Source organism: Molossus molossus, unplaced genomic scaffold, assembly GCF_014108415.1.
Source record: "Molossus molossus isolate mMolMol1 unplaced genomic scaffold, mMolMol1.p scaffold_m16_p_7, whole genome shotgun sequence".
Lineage (NCBI taxonomy): Eukaryota > Metazoa > Chordata > Mammalia > Chiroptera > Molossidae > Molossus > Molossus molossus.
In genome coordinates, this window is record NW_023425401.1 from 111,369,648 (window position 1) to 111,387,822 (window position 18,175).

The 18,175-nt window shown below is 56.2% G+C and overlaps 1 protein-coding gene across 1 annotated transcript in view; it reads left to right on the top strand.

The window, feature by feature from the left end:
• The window catches only part of RBM33 (RNA binding motif protein 33), an 88,513-nt gene extending 71,552 nt beyond the window's left edge, over positions 1–16,961 (top strand). The window contains exons 15-18 of the mRNA XM_036247460.1: positions 5,957–6,166; positions 10,314–10,502; positions 15,958–16,046; positions 16,295–16,961. Coding sequence (XP_036103353.1) covers positions 5,957–6,166; positions 10,314–10,502; positions 15,958–16,046; positions 16,295–16,343 — 537 coding nt within the window. The 3' untranslated portion in view covers positions 16,344–16,961. The remainder of the gene's footprint in view (positions 1–5,956; positions 6,167–10,313; positions 10,503–15,957; positions 16,047–16,294) is intronic.
• The last annotated feature ends 1,214 nt before the right edge of the window (positions 16,962–18,175 follow it).

Here is an 18,175-nt window from a genome sequence, read left to right on the forward strand (position 1 = left end):
TTTGCTGTTTGCTTTTTCATGGTCTCGCTTTTGTCCTTACACACACACACACACACACACACACACACGTGTTTTCCAGACCATCTGAGAGGAGGTTGGAGACGCCATGTATTACCTCAGAACAAAGATATATTCTCCTACAAAACCAGTTGTTCGCTAACAAAGAAAACAAAATTTACCATTAATACAACACTACTTTCTGACCCACACAGCACGTATTTGGATCCTGTTGATTGTCCCAGTAGTGTCCTTTATAGCCGTGTTTTCCCCAGTCTGGGACCCAGTCCAGGGTCAGGTATTCCAGTTAGAGCCACCACTGACCTGGAACAATTCTTCAGACGTTTTTGGAGAGGAGACTTTGCTAAATATTTTGCCCAACGTCCTTTAACTAGCCCTGTCTCTCATTTCCTCGCGATGGCTGTCAGGCTAGCATTGTTGGCAGGAACGCACGAAGGACATCGTGTCCTCCTCCTGCCTCGCCAGGAGGCCCTGACGGTGGATTGTCCGGCGTGGGCACTCTGATCACTGAGTCAGATGGTGCTGGCCCAGCGTCTCTGACAGGACGGACTCCCGGGAGAGCCCTCGGACAGAGGGTGAGGGTCCCTGTGCTTCGCAGCCTGGCGGCAGCACTGACCTCTGGCCAGCCCTGCCGTCCTGCTGGTCAGCTCTCGCACTCCTGCTGGGGTCGCTTCCTCTGTGCGCCGGCTCATTTACATGTTCTTCATCGCAACAGCCTGGGCTTCGAATTCTTTTCACCCAGCAAGTTGCTGCCATTATCGATTTGGATGTTGGGATGGTCCTCGGTTGGCCTGTGAGCTGGGCTGTCCTTGAGTGTGTCCCTGGCATTCTTTGGACACACCCTGGCCCTCTGGTACGGAGTGAGGTTCCTCTTGTGGTCTCTGGGCCTCGGCTTTGCAGCAGCCCTGTGCTCGCGGCGGCACCGGGCTTGCTTGGGGCCGGGAGGCAGTAGGACGGGGTGGGAGAGGGCAGGCCGTGCTGGGAGACCAGCGGGCGAGGGAGCGGAGTGAGGAAGACACTGCTGTGTGTGCCCGGGCCCGGGTGGGTGGGAGGCCCCGGGATGGGAGAGCCCAGCTCCCCCCTGGGCTGCCCGCTGCTCTCAGCCAGGGCAGGCTGGACCCTTCTGCCTCACAGAGCCTGGGCCTCACCCCTGCCTGGGGCTCTTGCTGGAGGGGCCGAGGGGGCCTGGCTCCTGGCCGGAGGGCCGCGTGCTGTCTCCTTGCAGATGTGGCCTTGCTCTTCCCTCCAGAGGCCGGTTGGCTCTGCCTCCTTGACATTCCCCGACCTAACTCGTGTCAGGGAGGGGCTGCCGAGAGCCAGCCCTGGAGTCCGGGGCCCGTCACCTCCTGTCACCCAGTGTGTGTCCCGGGGCTTCCTCCTCCAGGACGCCCAGCAGATGCGCTGTCTGCCTGTCTCCAGTCTGCACTTGTCCCAGCTTGGCCCCTGTGGGCCCATTCCAGACTCCATGGGAGGCATTTCAGATGGACGTTGTTGAATCTTCTCACGCTTGCCCTGTGTCCGCTGGTTTCTGGATAGGCGAGTGCCGCTCGAGGTAGGGTTTGGACTGAGGGACCTGGATGAAAATGTTAGCTCATTTTTCTTACCTTTTCTCCTTTGCAGACACAGTGGCCCTAAGTGTGTTTGTGTTCGGGGAGTTGGTGCAGAGTGCAGGCCGAGGCCCAGCACTGTTCCGTCAATAGGGGCCTGGGAGGGCGGTCTGGGCTGCGAGACGGCGCGTTGCCGTGACAGCGAGTAGCCTTATCGGAGGGAGGGTGCGCAGGAGGCTGCCCTGGGACCCCAGCCACTGTCCTTCTGTGTGTCCTGACAATGTTATCTGTCCTCTCAGTAAGGAGTATCAAGTGTCTGTCATGAGTACGGGAATTAATTTAATGTCACCTGAAGACATGCAATTAATCTTTTAGAGGTTTTCATAATACCTTTACAGAAAGAGTTGCCAGTTTGGCGGATTTGGACTTTGGGGTTTAGAAGAAGATAAGGAAAATTAATTTTTCATCAGGGTTAATACAAGCTAGCAGGGCCACAAAGGCTGAGAAAAATGGCTGGGGAATTTGTCAAAGTGTTGTCACCCCAGAATAATGCTGCTTAGCGCCTGATAGGTGTAATCAAGAGGTGAGATTTCTACAGAGAGGGATTAATCAGTCTGCTCACTAGTGAATGCAGGTCAGCGATACCACTTCTTCGCCGCTTTAAGAATGAAAGTGAGATTCGATCTGTCAAATTGCAGGGTGCCCGACAGTATCAACAAGCCTTTCTGTCTGTGCAGCTGGCCATTTGTCACGAATGAATCTGTCCTGCTCTTGGCGGCAGCTACAAACTGTGTTTTTGTGATGATTGAGCTGATTAAACAAGTATTCCCTAAGCTTTCTTAATTCAGTTAGTGCCTTTATATTTTAAAAAAACTACTCTAAAAACACATTTTATAGTGCATTAAAAGATAATCATTTGTGGAAAAAACAACGAAAGATTTCCGGTTTGGTGTAAGATAAACCAAACTTCTTTTTTCCTCATCTGTTTTGGAGGAAGTGAGAGATATTTAAAGTCATGTCTAAACACACTGCAGCGGAAGGAATTTAAAAGTGACCTGTCCACCCCCAGAGGAATTCACTTTTAGAGTGAACTCACCCTTTTGGACTAGAACGTAATCTGCCATCCACAGATGACCACTTGTTTCTGTATGTTCAGATAAGGGCTCTGAAGCCCTCGTTTGAATGGACAGTATGGGAATCCACACCCTCGGGGCTGCGTGAGTGTGGGGTGAAAGTACACTGCTGGCCACACCTAAGGGAGAATGGTCGAACTTGTTTCTAGTGTTAACTGAAATAACTGGAATTTAAAAATTTCCCTAAGAATTAGCTTTTCACTGTGCTAATTTGAAAATGAAGAATTGTTCTCTCATTTGGGGGGAAAAACACCTTGTTTTTCTTACAAAATGAAATTACTTGTTACTTATAGTTAAACCTTGAGTGCTCATCATGGTTTTCAGAAAAGTGCAAAAGCTCAGCATCATTGTAAGTACTCATTTAATTCAGTTGAATGATGGTTAGTCCTTCTGTTTCCACAACTGTGCTGGAAGCGCCTCCCCACCAGGGGGCAGTAGGGGCGAGTGCTTCCTGTGTGATCCTTGGCCTGGGGTGTTCACATGTCCAGTGAGTTGGAGAATCTTTACTGTGGGGGAGGGTTGAGTGAGACTGTCGGTGCGGACCCTGGCCCACTTCTGGTCGTACTGCAGACTCCTCCACTCTTCCCAGGGGTGGGATATGTTGAATGATTTAAAAATTCTGTGAGATTGAGACCCTAGCAGTGCCTTGGAAATCTGTTACACAGTTATTGTATCATCTATGGCTCTAGAGGGTATACCACTTTGGAAGCCCCAGGTAGAGAGGCTTTTTGTGAAGGCCTTGTTTCTGAACTTTAAATGAGGGTCAAGCCGAGTAAAAAGTAAACTTTTCTTGAAAGGAAAATAAAAGTTTGAAACTGTTTTTTAGGATTTTTATCTGACATTAATATGCTCAGACCTCCATGATCACAGTTATTCAGAATAATCAAGAGAATTTTTATTTATTGACTCAGTGTTTATGTTCTCAATTCCCAGTTTAAAAACCATCAGATCCCATCTACAGCTTTGTGTATTTATCACCCAAATAGGCCAATCGTAACACTCTACTGTTAGGTGCAGGCTCTTCTTTTTAGGTTCAGATGTGTTATCTAAATCATCTTGATGTCAGGTTTGGCTGGCCGAAGGAAGTAGGAAATGCCGTCTTGTTTGCTGTGCATATGGGCACCCTTCCTGTGGGCCTCACGTGCTGGCTGGCCAACGCCCCGTCTTTGCAACCTGGACGTCATTGCATTGCTGACCTGCAGGCTGGCTGGCCTTTTCCTGTTGTCCTGACATTCAGCAGTGTGTGCGTGTTACTGCACAATGCATATAATCTAGTATCTTGATACTGTGCTCTTTGTTTATAACACATGCAGAACTACTCAATTTTTTAAAGTATGACCTACTTATTGATTCAGTCAGTAAATGCCTCAGTGCTGTCTAGAGCACAACGATTTTGGGCTTGGTGAACGAAGCAGACTTACTGAACCAGCTAAACCACTGGTTTCTGTAGACGTTTATAAGACAGCATGTGCTCTAGGTGGCCTTGAACTTTTACCTAGTAGGTGAGCTTCCAGGGAGCGCTTGTTTTATTTATTTATTTATTTTAAATTTTTTAGTTAATCCTTACCCAAGGATATTTTTGCATTGATTTTTTGTTGTTGTTGTTACAGAGTCGAAGGGAGGGAGGGAGGGAGATAAGGGGGGGGGAGAAACATTGATGTTAGAGGGGCACATTGATTGGTTGCCTCCTGTGCGACCCTGACTGGGACTGGGGCTGGGGATCGAACCGTAACCCAAGTATGTATCTCTGACTGGAATTTGAACCCACAACCCTTCAGTTCGAGGGTCAGCGCTCTAACCACTGAGCAAGCTGGCCAGGGTGCGTATTTAGATCCTCAAGTCCATAAAACAGAAGATTCCCAGACAGCTTATGACACACAGCCAGCTCCTTTCTCCACGAGTGAAGAGGTAGGAGTTGGAGAGCGCTCAGCAGACTGCTGTGCGGCTGAGCTTGCGCAGAACTCCCTGGGCCGGCCAGCATCACCTGCACCAAGCACAGCCTCGAGGGACTGGCAGCTGGCGTGGTGTCAGCCAGGTGAAAGGGAGACACTCCGAGGACTGGGAGACGAGCACGCGTGCTCACGGAGTCAGTAGGTTAGATGGGCTGACGTGGGACAGACTGCTGGCTCTTCAGAAAGGTGGGTGTGCGTATCCTTAACATTTTCAGCTTTCTAGTGTAGAAAATTGCAAGCAGATAAAAAGCTAGAGAGAGTTCACATAGCTTTTAAAGGTAAAAACTGAAAACCTGTGCACGTTGAACAGGCTGTCCCTGCCTGAGTAGGGTACCTGCCCACATCTTGGATAAAAGACCTTGTGGAGAAATCCAAGATGCACAAGCCAGCAGTCTGACTGGTTATGGAGACCATGATCCTGTAAATGGCCTGCCTTCCCTGGGGCTCCCAGTCTCACGGGGGCATTCCTCCGTCGGGGGGTGGCTGCCAGCAAGAGGACATGCAGGGCGCTGGCAGGCATGCCGTAGAGGCAGAGGCACGGGGTGTGGGACGGGCCTGTCACCGCTGGGTGCCATGTGGGTGCTTGGTCTTTGCCGGCGGAAGCTCTTCCTGCCGCGGTGCGGGAGGCCCTGTGGCCCTGCCTTTCGGGAGTGTGGTCTGCTCGGTGGTTGTTTCCAGCATCAAGCCGGCCTTGCATTCCTGAGACAAGTCTCAGTTGGTGATGGTGTGCCGCCCTTTTTGTGTCACTGAATTAGTTTGCTAATATTTGGTAAAGATTATTTCCATGTGTGTCACAAGGTATGTTTGCTTTTGGCTTTCTTTTTGTTTGATGTATTTGTTTTTTGAATCAGGGTAATAGCCTCAAGGAATGAGTGGGCATGTTCTCCCTTCTCCGTTTTCTGAAAGAGATTGTGTAAGATTGGTCATCTTCCTTAAATAGTTGATAGACTTTGTCGCTGAATCCATCTGTGCCTGGATTTTTCTTTCTAAGGGAGGTTTTTAATGAGTTCATTATCTTCTCAGATTTTAATGGTCTCTTCTTGAATCAGGGCTGACGTATTTTTCAAGTTAAGCAACGTTTCACTGAACTAAACAGCATTTCCTCTAATTACAGACCTCTTTAGTGGATAATCCAAGATCTTAGTGTTTTTTAATTTTAAAAATGTTAGTAAAACCCAAATGTTGTCAAGTGAGAAATCTCCCAGCGGCTGTAGTGAAACGACAGTTTGGTGTCCTGGTGTCTGCGGGGCGGGGCGGGTGCGTCCGGCTGTGCAGATACTGACCAGCGCTGCCTCGTTCCTTTCAGCAGGGAGGAGAGAGCGATGGCTTCTTCCACCCAGATGGCCAGTCCCAGCGGCCCCCCCAGCCCCCGGAAGTGAGACAGCAGCCTGCCCGTAAGGTGACGCTGACCAAGGGGGCCCTTCAGCAGCCCCAGCACCTGCCCCTTGGGGCTCATGTGTACTCGGCAGGCCCTCCAGGCATCAAGAGTATCCAAGGGATCCACCCAGCCAAGAAGGTATGCCTGTGCCCTCGTTAGTGCCCTGGGGGAAGGATGGGAAGAAGTGTCTGGCACACTGGAGTGTTCAAATAAGGGGATAAAGGAGCTTTAGTTTTCTTGGTTCTGCCTCTGACCGCGCTGTGCTCACAAAAGCGTGCTTCCTGCCGTGACTTTCTAAGGGCCCCGCTCTGAGATGACACCCATCACTCAGGTGGGTGCCCTGGAGACGGTCCAGCCTGGTACGCTTTCCCCCAGCCCACTGGTCTCCAGGCTCTGCAGGCTGAGAGCCAAGGAGTTGGCTCGTCCACTTCCTCCTCGTTGCTGTAGCTGACGGGGGGGAACTGAGGCCTAGGGGTGACGTACCCAAAGAGTGGCCCTGACCCTGGTGTTTGCCTCCTTCCCTCACCCTGTGGACTGAGAGATGTTTCCTTCTCCAAGCGTAGTCTGTTAGACAAGAGGCGTGGGCATCCAGGACTCCATCGGGGGGATGGATATTCTTTCGTGAGCCAGATTTAAGGCCTCCCTTCCCGAGAGGTGTGGCTGGCCACCTTGTCCAATTGTCCTGGTGATGCAGCGCCTCGCCCCTTAGCCTCTAGAGCATCCCCTGTGCTGGAGAGCACAGCCCCTCTGGTGCAGAAGCCATACGCGCTTGTCTGAGGAGTGTTGCAAGGCAGCAGCGCCTGCTCTGTTTCTGCTAGAGCTCTACAGTCGGCTCATTCCCCTGCCTGTTCTAGAGCTCTGCAGTCCGCTTGTCCCCCTGCCTGTTCTAGAGCTCTGCAGTCCGCTCTACCCCAGCCTGTTCTAGAGCACTCTGCGGTCCGCTCGTCCCCCTGCCTGTTCTAGAGCCCTGCAGTCCGCTCGTCCCCCTGCCTGTTCTAGAGCTCTGCAGTCCGCTCTACCCCAGCCTGTTCTAGAGCACTCTGCGGTCCGCTCTACCCCAGCCTGTTCTAGAGCACTCTGCGGTCCGCTCGTCCCCCTGCCTGTTCTAGAGCCCTGCGGTCCGCTCGTCCCCCTGCCTGTTCTAGAGCCCTGCAGTCCGCTCGTCCCCCTGCCTGTTCTAGAGCTCTGCAGTCCGCTCTACCCCAGCCTGTTCTAGAGCACTCTGCGGTCCGCTCGTCCCCCTGCCTGTTCTAGAGCTCTGCGGTCCGCTCGTCCCCCTGCCTGTTCTAGAGCTCTGCAGTCCGCTCGTCCCCCTGCCTGTCTAGAGCTCTGCGGTCCGCTCGTCCCCCTGCCTGTCTAGAGCTCTGCGGTCCGCTCGTCCCCCTGCCTGTCTAGAGCACTCTGCGGTCCGCTCGTCCCCCTGCCTGTTTTAGAGCTCTGCGGTCCGCTCGTCCGCCTGCCTGTTCTAGAGCTCTGCGGTCCGCTGGTTCCCCTGCCTGTCTAGAGCACTCTGCGGTCCGCTCGTCCCCCTGCCTGTTCTAGAGCTCTGCAGTCCGCTCGTCCCCCTGCCTGTTCTAGAGCTCTGCAGTCCGCTCTTCCCCAGCCTGTTCTAGAGCTCTGCGGTCCGCTCGTCCCCCTGCCTGTTCTAGAGCTCTGCAGTCCGCTCGTCCCCCTGCCTGTCTAGAGCTCTGCGGTCCGCTCGTCCCCCTGCCTGTCTAGAGCTCTGCGGTCCGCTCGTCCCCCTGCCTGTCTAGAGCACTCTGCGGTCCGCTCGTCCCCCTGCCTGTTTTAGAGCTCTGCGGTCCACTCGTCCACCTGCCTGTTCTAGAGCTCTGCGGTCCGCTGGTTCCCCTGCCTGTCTAGAGCACTCTGCGGTCCGCTCGTCCCCCTGCCTGTTCTAGAGCTCTGCAGTCCGCTCGTCCCCCTGCCTGTTCTAGAGCACTCTGCGGTCCGCTCGTCCCCCTGCCTGTTCTAGAGCTCTGCGGTCCGCTTGTCCCCCTGCCTGTTCTAGAGCTCTGCAGTCCACTCGTCCCCCTGCCTGTTCTAGAGCTCTGCGGTCCGCTCGTCCCCCTGCCTGTTCTAGAGCACTCTGCGGTCCGCTCGTCCCCCTGCCTGTTCTAGAGCTCTGCAGTCCGCTCTTCCCCAGCCTGTTCTAGAGCTCTGCGGTCCGCTCGTCCCCCTGCCTGTTCTAGAGCACTCTGCGGTCTGCTCGTCCCCCTGCCTGTTCTAGAGCTCTGCAGTCCGCTCTTCCCCAGCCTGTTCTAGAGCACTCTGCGGTCCGCTCGTCCCCCTGCCTGTTCTAGAGCTCTGCGGTCCGCTCGTCCCCCTGCCTGCTCTAGAGCTCTGCAGTCCGCTCGTCCCCCTGCCTGCTCTAGAGCTCGGCGGTCCGCTCGTCCCCCTGCCTGTCTAGAGCTCGGCGGTCCGCTCGTCCCCCTGCCTGTCTAGAGCTCGGCGGTCCGCTCGTCCCCCTGCCTGTCTAGAGCTCGGCGGTCCGCTCGTCCCCCTGCCTGTCTAGAGCTCGGCGGTCCGCTCGTCCCCCTGCCTGTCTAGAGCTCGGCGGTCCGCTCGTCCCCCTGCCTGTCTAGAGCTCTGCGGTCCGCTCGTCCCCCTGCCTGTTCTAGAGCTCTGCGGTCCGCTCGTCCCCCTGCCTGTCTAGAGCTCTGCGGTCCGCTCGTCCCCCTGCCTGTCTAGAGCTCTGCGGTCCGCTCGTCCCCCTGCCTGTCTAGAGCTCTGCGGTCCGCTTGTCCTCCTGCTTGTTCTAGAGCACTCTGTATGCGGCTCGTTCCCCCTGCCTGCTTGTCCTGAGGGGACACGGAGTAGCAGTGCTCATTCATATGAAGTTATTTAATTAACAGTGCGTATTATCCCATAAACATGATATAGGGAAAATGGGAGTATTCCATTTTCGCAGCAGGAGGCAGGTGCACAGACCCAAGAGGTCATGTCTTCAGGTGCTGTCTTCAGATTGTTCTAATCCAGCTTCTCTTCAGTCCGGCGTCGTCTGTGGACAAACAATGAGAAAGACCTCAGGAAAACTCCCACCCCACACAGCTCTGTGCCTGAATCAGTGATTTTCAACCTCTTCATCTCATGGCACATAGAGTAATTATTAAAATTCTGTGGTACCAAAAAGTAATCTTTGTCAGTCTGACAAAAAACTAGGCATAATGTTGATTCATTTGCACTGGATGTCTGTTGCCTTGGCTCCCGTCACTTTTTTATTGGACCAGCTAAGGAAAAGTGGTCAGTGCCCTGACTACGGAGCCAGGCGCTGTGTTTGAAACATTCTGCGGCACACCTGCTGGGGTTCGCCGTTGGCACTTGAAATGTCCTTTTGTACTTTTCAAAAACCCACTTCACAGGAGCAGCTGTTACCTTCTGCGGAGTGTCAGGGACTGTTAGGGTTTGTCTTGTCCGTGTTCCTTTTTGTGCTGCCCATTGGTGCCTGAAGTTCCCCTGGGATTGCTGTCTGCCTCCCCCTCTGCCCCTCGCCATGATGGGGGTGGTTTTGTTCCTTTCCACCCACACTCCAGAGCCCAGTCGGGGTGGGATGTCCGGTGCTGCTCAGCCCCACTCTGGCCACTTTTCACTCACGCCCTGTGCTGGACATGTGCTTTTTCCAGGAAGCTCTTGCCCCTGGTGCTCTATTTGGCTCCCTAGTTAGAAGATTCCAGAAAGATCAGCTTTGTCCTTTTCTTAAAAGATCTTAGAACAGTAGTTTGAACCCTGGGAAGCTTTGAAAAATCCTGAGGTCTGGACTCCACCTTAGAGCAGCGATGTTGAAATTTTGGGGTGAGGGTGCGTGCCCTCCATTCTTGGTTTTTAAAGCTCTTCAGGTGAATGTACAGGGCAGCAGGCAGGGACCCTTGTTGCAGAAATGGCCTTTCAGGTTTTCAGGTGACCAGGGCGCACAGGGTCTGTGGAGTGTGGCTCGCAGGGCTGTGCAGTGCACGGGGGCACCGTCCCCGAGGAGCGGCCTGGGGTGTGGAGGGGGACCAGGCCCTGTGGCCGTGAGGACTGACCCGCATCCTCAGTGTGCAGCTCCCAGCAGGCTCTGGGCACTGGGACCACTCTGACCCTGCTCCTGCCTTTCCTGTGCCTTCCTCTCGTCTGCGGGTGGTGTCCTTTCAGACACTGACTTCCTTTCTGCGAGCGGGTAAAACGATAGAGGATCCTGGCATATTTTAATGGAATCTGAGTTATTTTCTCACTTTTTATCTTAGTAGTTGTGCAAAAAAATAAAGCCACCAAAGCTTCCCACGTGACCAGTCCCTCTTGTTGGCAGGTCCTCATGCACGGCAGAGGCCGGGGCGCAGCAGGGCCGATGGGCCGAGGGCGCCCGACGCCCAACAAGCAGAACCTGCGGGTGGTGGAGTGCAAGCCGCAGCCCTGCGCCGTGTCTGTGGAGGGGCTGTCGTCGTCCACCACCGATGTCCAGCTGAAGAGCTTGCTCATGTCGGTGGGGCCCATTCAGGTAGGCCGCCCGGCTCCATTGTGCCCTTGTCCAGCCCGGGACCCGGTCACTTCCTGATGAACGCGGAGCGTTGGCCGCTGCGTGTTAAAGGGATGCATGTGGGGAGGAAGGCAGGGCTGGGTCCTGTGCCCACCTGCTGTCGGAGCCTCTGCCTCGGAGCGCGGGTGCGGGCTCAGGTGCTCGGTGAGCTTCATGGGCTGATGGCTGTGACCGGCCAAGGGTGCTTCAAGGTCCGGATTATCCTAGATTTCACGTGCACACTCGGATATATGTTTTTCTGTCACACACTTGTTTCTTTGTAATAATTTAAAATTTTAAAGTATGTAGCCTTCTTGATCTTCGTTCTCAGAAGCAGCCTCCATGTTGAGAGCCGTGGAGCGTGGGTTGGATCTGACGGGCGTGAGATACGTGACTGTGTTCTGGTCTCTTAGCGCTGGGTGGCTCTGCGTGCTCCGAGCTCCGCTGGCGGGCTGTGGGGGCCTCGGCCGGGGCGGGTTCCCGCAGCGTCCCTGCCGCGTCTGGGGCCCTGTGGGCGAACCCGCCAGCAGGCGGCTCCCCTGGTTTCCCTGAGCGGCTCACTCATGTCTGGCCTCCTGCCAGGTGTCCCTCGGCACAGCACCCGTCCTGGCCGGCGTGTCTGAGGAGCGCCTGTGGGCTGACGGCGGCAGGCTCCAGAGTGATGCCTGTGCTCGCGCCGCTTCACGGGGAACGGACACATTTTCAGACTAGAGTGACATGAGTCGCTAATTTGGAATGTGTCTCAAATCCCCGTGTACTGTTGAGAGCCCCAGAGCTGCGGAGTAGTGACCCCTCTAGACTCTGCCTTTCCACCGCCCACTTCCGGGCTCCGAGACAGGGTCAGGGTAGTTGTGTGGTCACGACGAGTGAGGCAAGAGCTTCGCCTGTTTCTAGCAGTCGTTTCCCAAGGTGTGAGCAGGCGGTTCCTCTGGCCCCAGAGGTCCAGGCAGAGGGACTGGTTTCCAGAACGTGAACCACAGTCGAGCTCATCTGTAGGCACAGGGCTGACACGAGGATTCCAGGGCACAGATGTGCTCATCCTGATCCGAGACTCAGACCTCCGGTGCTGGGGATCAGGTCAGAGCGAGCCAGGGCTCCCGTGAGGCCGGAGTGCAGCCTGCCCTGCGGTCTCTGTGGACAGGGAGTGTGTGCTGGCTCTGCCCGCTGTCCAGACCTGGCCTGACGCTAGTGCCATCTGAGTCAAGGTGCCCCTGAGGCTCAGCGGATCCGTCACAAGCTGCAGCTGCACCGCCTGGCCTGGTCTTGTGTGTCCTGAAGCTGCGTCTGCGTCTGGAGCTCTAGGTCTCTTGACTGGCCTTTCCCCCCATCAGTCGTTGTTTCCTGTTCTGAAAAGGAAGGGTGAGAGCTCACTGTGTTATCAATAATAAAGTTTGAATGAGGGCACTTGAAGCTGAGCAAAAACAGTATTGGATTGTTTGATGGCCTGTTTTTTTTATCCTCACCCGAGGACATTTTTCCATTTTTTGTTCAGATAGAGTGGGAGGGAGAGAGAGGGAGAGAGAGAGAGGGAAACATCGATGCAAAAGGGACACATCGAGTGGCTGCCACCCACACGACCAACCAGGGTCGGGGACAAACTGCAACCAAGGTACAAGCCCTTAGCAGGAACCAAACCCGGGTCTCTCTGGACCGCAGGCCAGTGCTCTAACCGCTGAGCCAAACCGACCAGGGCTTGATGGCCTGTTTTAATGAGAGAGGAAAACAAAGACGCTTTCTAGGTCATACACGTTACCCTTAAAATGAAGTACAAGGTGGGCCCCATGTGTCCCCGTGAGCAGTGCATGTAGCACTTCTGCCAGGGCCTGCGCACCCCCTGGGAGCTGAGCTGGGTGCCCATTTCTTGCCAGTCTTGCTCCTGGAAGATGGTTTTGAGGGGAGTGGAGATAGTTCAGTGCTGCAGTCACAAATGCAAAGACTCTTGGTACAACAGGCTTCTTCAGCAGTGTTAGAATGATACTGCTGAGTATAAATTTTTAAAAGATATTCATAACAATGTCTTATTATAACTGTGTTTTAAATATGAATAGACTTGGAAGGGATGGAGCTGGGGGGTCTCCAGCTGTGCCAACCCAGCTCGTCCTGTGAGTCGTGGGCTGTGGTGCCACCTGGCGTCCACGTGGTGTAATAGCAGGGGTGGTGTCTGCACTGGGCAGGGCCCTGTTCTTTGGCCCCTTTAATTATAGAAAATTGCAGTCTGTGTTCACTCTGCTGCTTTAGCTGTGGAGTCTGAGGGGCTTTCTCGTGTGGCAGCAGGTGCTGCCCTACTCCCAGTGGCGCCCTTCCGGAACTGCTCACGGGCTCTGGAGAGTCCACTGGAACTGTGGACTCAGTAAGGAAGAAGGACGAGGTCTCGGAGACTGTTCTGAGCAGGAAGTAGAAACGACACGAGAAGTCAGTGTGGAGGTCAGAACTCCAGATGAGAGGGCGGGGCTGCAGGAGTGGCCTCCTCCAGGGAGTGACCCTCGCCTCCTGTCCCTCAGGAGGACCGAGCCGGGTCAGCGTCAGGGTCCGGGCGCAGCTGTGGCCCATCCCACACATGCTGCTGCTCCGCTTCCTTCTGTTCCCGTTAGCTGGGCCGTGCTCACTGTGCGGAGACACGTGCTCTGTGCGGAATGAAATGCCATGGTGTAGAATCAGCGCTTTCCGCACAAGCGTGGCCGGGGGGTCGCTCAGGCTCCCTGTGACCCTCACCGCAGTCACAGCCGGTGCGTCGTGTGGCCGCCTGTGTGGGGCACTGTGTGTCGGCGCCTGCGTGCTGCCCCGCCGTCCCGGGAGGCAGCGTGCAGCTGTTGCGCAGCCGGAGTCGGCTTTGAGAAGACGGGAGACGCCGCCAGGAACCTCCTCGTCCCCGGGCAGGGAGGGGCTGAAGAGACAGGCCTGGTCTCTGGGGGAGAGCCTGTGGGAGCAGGAGGGCAGAGTGGCAAGTGGCCTCCTGCGGACGCACCTGATTCCTGTGTGCGTCCCAGGGCTGTCTTCCCGCAGCTGCTGCAGGACGCCACTGGCCAACCTCAGGCAGGGGCTCAGTCGGCCAGACAGGCCCTGCGCAGCCAGGGAGGGGAGGCGGGTCGGCGAGAACACCTCCTCCTCTGCCTCTCGCCCTGATTGAGCAGGACGGGCTGGCGGCACCGACTATGGCGCGTTGCCGTGGAAGCAGCTGTCGCCGTGCGTGTAGGACATGGGATGGTCAGACGCAGACAGACAGCCGGGGACCGTCACCAGGTTGGAAGGAGGTCTGGGCCAAGTTCTCGGGGAAAGTGTTGCAGGAGGCTCTCAGCAAAGTCCACATCCGCTGTCCGTGGGCCAGAGGGGCCGGGCATGGCAGGCTTGTGAGGCAGCTCTAGGAGCGCGCTGTGCAGGAGGGTCAGTCTGCAGGACGGGCCGCAGGCAGCCGGCAGGGCTGTGCCCTGCGGGAGCTCAGGAGACGCGCACGTCTGTGTCCGAGACGGCCAGACACGGCGGGACGACGGACATGGTGCCGAGCAGGCGGCGCAGTTGGTTCTGTGACAGTCACTGGACGGAGCTGCCCGAGGGGCTGCTGCAAACTCCCCTGTTACTGCTCAGACCCCAGGACAGTGCCAGCCACTCTGGCCGCCGCATGGCCAGCGAGCTGTGCACAGAAGAGGCTCCTGAACAGGGTCCTGTGCATTTTCTTCTGGGACGTGCCGGCTGCAGGGCCATCCCACACTGCGGCTGCTGTGAAGTCACTCCAGCTGTGTGTAATTTGTATTTATTTCTTTATTTTTAATTTTTTCTTCTTCTTTGTTTTAGAGAGAGGAAGGGAGAGGGGGAGAGAGAGAGAAACATAGATGAGAGAGAATATCAACTGGCCGCCTCCTGCACGCCCCCCACTGGGGATCGGGCCCACAACCTGGGCATGTGCCCTGACCGGGAATCAAACTGGCGACCTCTTGGTGCCTGGGCTGACGCTCAGCCACTGAGCCACTCCCGCCAGGCCCAGTTGTGTTTAGAACCACTAGCAGCACTCCTGGAGGTGTGAGGGGTTGTGGGCAGAGGGGACGCACGTAACGGACCTGTCGGGACGGCAGCAACTGGACACACACGGGCTCCACCAGAAAGAGGGCGGACTTGACCTCGAGTGGGAAAGCGGCCAGGTTCTGAGCAGCGCGTTGCTGTGTGCGGACGGTCCCGGCAGCTCGGCCCCGTGGCCCTGCTGGCTGTTCGTGGGCGCGGGTGGAGCCTGCTCCAGGAGGGTTCCGCCAGCCTCTCGTGCTCGATAGCAGAACAGCACCTACTCTCCGACACTGTTTGAAGACGTCTTATCTCTGAAAAGTGAGCAGTAAATCAGGGAGGAAGGGGATGAATTTAGTCTTTCTGTCTCCATATCAGTTAGATATTTGGCGGGGGACAGGAGTTGGGGAATCAATGAATAGTATAGACTTGAGACAAATGCTAGCTTTTGGCCTGTTCTGGGTGATTTGTTTTTATATGAAAATGTGGAAAGTGGTGATCATAGCCTTCAGCTCTTCATGCAACAGGTTTTCCTCTCCTTCCAAAGAAATCATTAATATTTGTCATTTTGATAGGTTGAATAGTGGCGATTTCTACAATTCATTCTCATGTCTGGAAAATAGGGTTTGTTGTGTTGAAAGGGCACAGACATGTAAGCAGAGGGGAGCACCAGGAAGCCAGCGTCAGGCAGCACTCCCGTGCCCGTGCCCCCTGGGGAGCCCGTGCCCCCTGGGGAGCCCGTGCCCGTGCACCCTGGGGATCCCGCACTCCCGTGCCCGTGCACACTGTGGAGCCCGCGCTCCCGTGCACCCTGGGGGGCCCGCACTCCCGTGCCCGTGCACACTGGGGAGCCCTCGCTCCTGTGCCCGTGCCCCTGGGGAGCCCTGGCTCTTGTGATTCTGTGAGAATTTCATGTGGTCGATGCTGTCTTGACTGATAGCTCCTCCATCAAATGGAAGTTTGAGGCACTTAGATACAAATAAACAAATCTTAGAGCAATCGTTTTACCATTTTACATGGTGAATGGTAAACACGAAGCTTCATGCCTTGTTTTCATGTTGTTCGTTTCACTGGGGAACACACTCATAGGAGACAGTCACCACTGAAACCTTGAAACTTTTTCTTGAAGAGGAGCATAGTATTTTCAAGATCTAGATACCCTGACAGTCAGTCGCCTTACGAGAAGGCATGAGAACAGAAAGGGACACCCGTGGGTGCCTGCCACCAGGCCGCGGGGAAGGTGCAGAGGAAGGACTGGGTGGCTGGTGTGGTCAGACGGTGCAGGGTCTTAAAGCCGGGCTTCGAGGGTGAGTTAGAAAAACTGCATAGAGATGGACTTCGTCTGTCAGTCACCCAGATGTGGTCTAAGCTTGAATTCTGCATGAAATCTCACGTGTGCATGTACATGTAGCACAACATTAAAGTGTCTCTTTGCTTTTCCCTCCAGAGTTTGCAGATGCTTCCCCAGCAGCGGAAAGCCATCGCCAAGTTCAAGGAGCCCGCGCACGCACTGGCGTTCCAGCAGAAGTTCCACAGGTAGTGGGGTCTGTGGCTCTGGAGCCGAGGCGGGGGGCTCCTCAGCTCCTCTCGGTCATGGCAGCTGCTGCCCGCGTGCTGCAGCGTCCACCTGTCACTGCGGCGCACAGGGCCGCTCGCGGGCAGGCCTCTGTGGACGTGCTTGTGTCGGTGTCTCTGTTGGCTCCCCTCTCCGTCTGTCCTGCTTCTGCAAGTGGACGGCCATGTGCAGATCCGACTGACGCTGCTGTTTGTTCCTGTCTCCGCAGGCACATGATAGACTTGTCCCACATAAACGTGGCCCTGATTGTCGAGTGAGTCCCAGCAGGAGCCGACCGTGCTGCACGCCGAGCTGTGGGGTGTCTTCGAGGGAGCTGCCGGCACAGGGCCCGCCGGCCGGGGCTCCGTGCGGTCTCGTAACTGTTGTCCGGAGCGCCAGCAGCCAGCGTGGATTCTGGGGGAGCTGAACTTGCGGGACGTGGCAGGCTGGCGTTCGGTTCGATGGCTTCACGTTCTGTGGCCGCCTCCGGGAACTCCAGTTTTTGTTTTCTTTTGTTTCCAACGTGCTTACGATGCATGTAGACACTGTTCTTCGTGATTTCACTGTCTGATCGATCGCTCACCGAGACTTAGGTTCAGGGAGGAACATTAGCACACAAATTCTAAGTACTTTTCACAGCAAAGAATCTTTGATAATGGTTGCACTTATCTTCAGTGCAGGCTAGACCAGAGGCATCTTCTCAGAAAGCCCTCTGAAGGCTCTCGTAAGAACAGGTGAAAAAGTGGGGGGTTGTCCCAGAAAGCAGGTGTGAGGGCGGGGGGGACAATGCAGCAGATTCTGCTTCTTGTAAAGACCCCAAAAGCGCCAGCTGTACCCCCGAGCTCCGGAGGGGACCACCACCCTTTCTAACTCTTCCCAAACAGGGCGGGGACCAGGCTGCACCACTGCGCTTCCCTGCTCGGTGGCCGCTCAGCGTGCTCCCGGGCGGAGGAGCGCCGGAGCCGGGCAGCCTGGCTGGTTCCTCCCTCCTCAGTGCAGCCGAGTGGTGGGCTCAGGGCGCTGCTCTGTGGCGAGCAGCCTTTGGGAAGCTGGTCCTCAGTGTTTTAACCTTTCTCTCTTTTTGAGCAGGGCTGTGCTGTCCTTCAGCAGACTGAGAGCGGGTGGCACCCTGGGCCTCCTCGCAGCGTGTGGGCGAGGGAGGCGTGAGTGTCTGCGCAGCTTCTTTAGGTGGGGCCGTCACTGCACAGAGCAACTGTAGGGAAGTCCCTCTGGGCAGACGCTGGGCAAGCGCCCTGCGGTGTGTCTGCTCAGGGAGCGGTGCCGCTGTGCCTGGTCTGAGCGAGGGGCGCCAGGCACACGGACGTGGCCGCGTCACACCGGAGGTGTCCCCACAGCGCTGTCTGTAGAAGTAGAATGAGGGGCTTGTTGCTATTCAGGGTCTCTGGCCAGCCCCGCGGGGACCAGAGTGGCACCTGAGGCCTGTGCAGCCAGGCTGCTCTCCTCTCGGCCCCTGGGAGCTGAGCCAGGCCAGGGAGCTCGCTCCCTCGTGGGCACAGCTGAGGCTCCAGTGCGCTTCCCAGAGTCGGGGCCAGAATGGAGGGCGTGCGCAGGCCCGGGAGACCGCGTGCACGTTGACTGGGCATTGGTGCTGAGAGCCCAGGAGGGGGCGCTGCCCGCAGGGGGCACAGGCGGGGCATCTGCCTCCCTGCTCCGGAGAGCCCCCGCTGGCTCCCAGGTGCTCCAGTGGCGTGACCCATGCGTCGGTGCCCTGTGCCCAGCAGCTGCCTGCCGTGGCTCGGCGCCCACGCTCACAGGCAGGCCAGGTGTGTCACATGCGGACGCGGAGCGGAGCTAGTGCGGTCCGCGGGCTGCGTTGGTGCCGGCTGAGCACAAAGCCCTAGAGAGAGGTGCAGACCTCCCGCTCGGCCACCAGCGGGCGCACAGCCCACGTGCTGGGTTTGCACAGTAACATGAGCTGAGCGAGCTTTTTACCCCTTTTTGAAATAGTCTGCGTGTGCTGTGGCTCAGAAACCAGACCCCTGCGTGTTGTCTCTGGACAGTGGGCTTTAGCGTCCTTTCTTCTAGTCAGTGATGGCGGGCTAATCCTGTCTGGGCCCCATGGCCCGGACAGACCCGTGACCACTTCAGG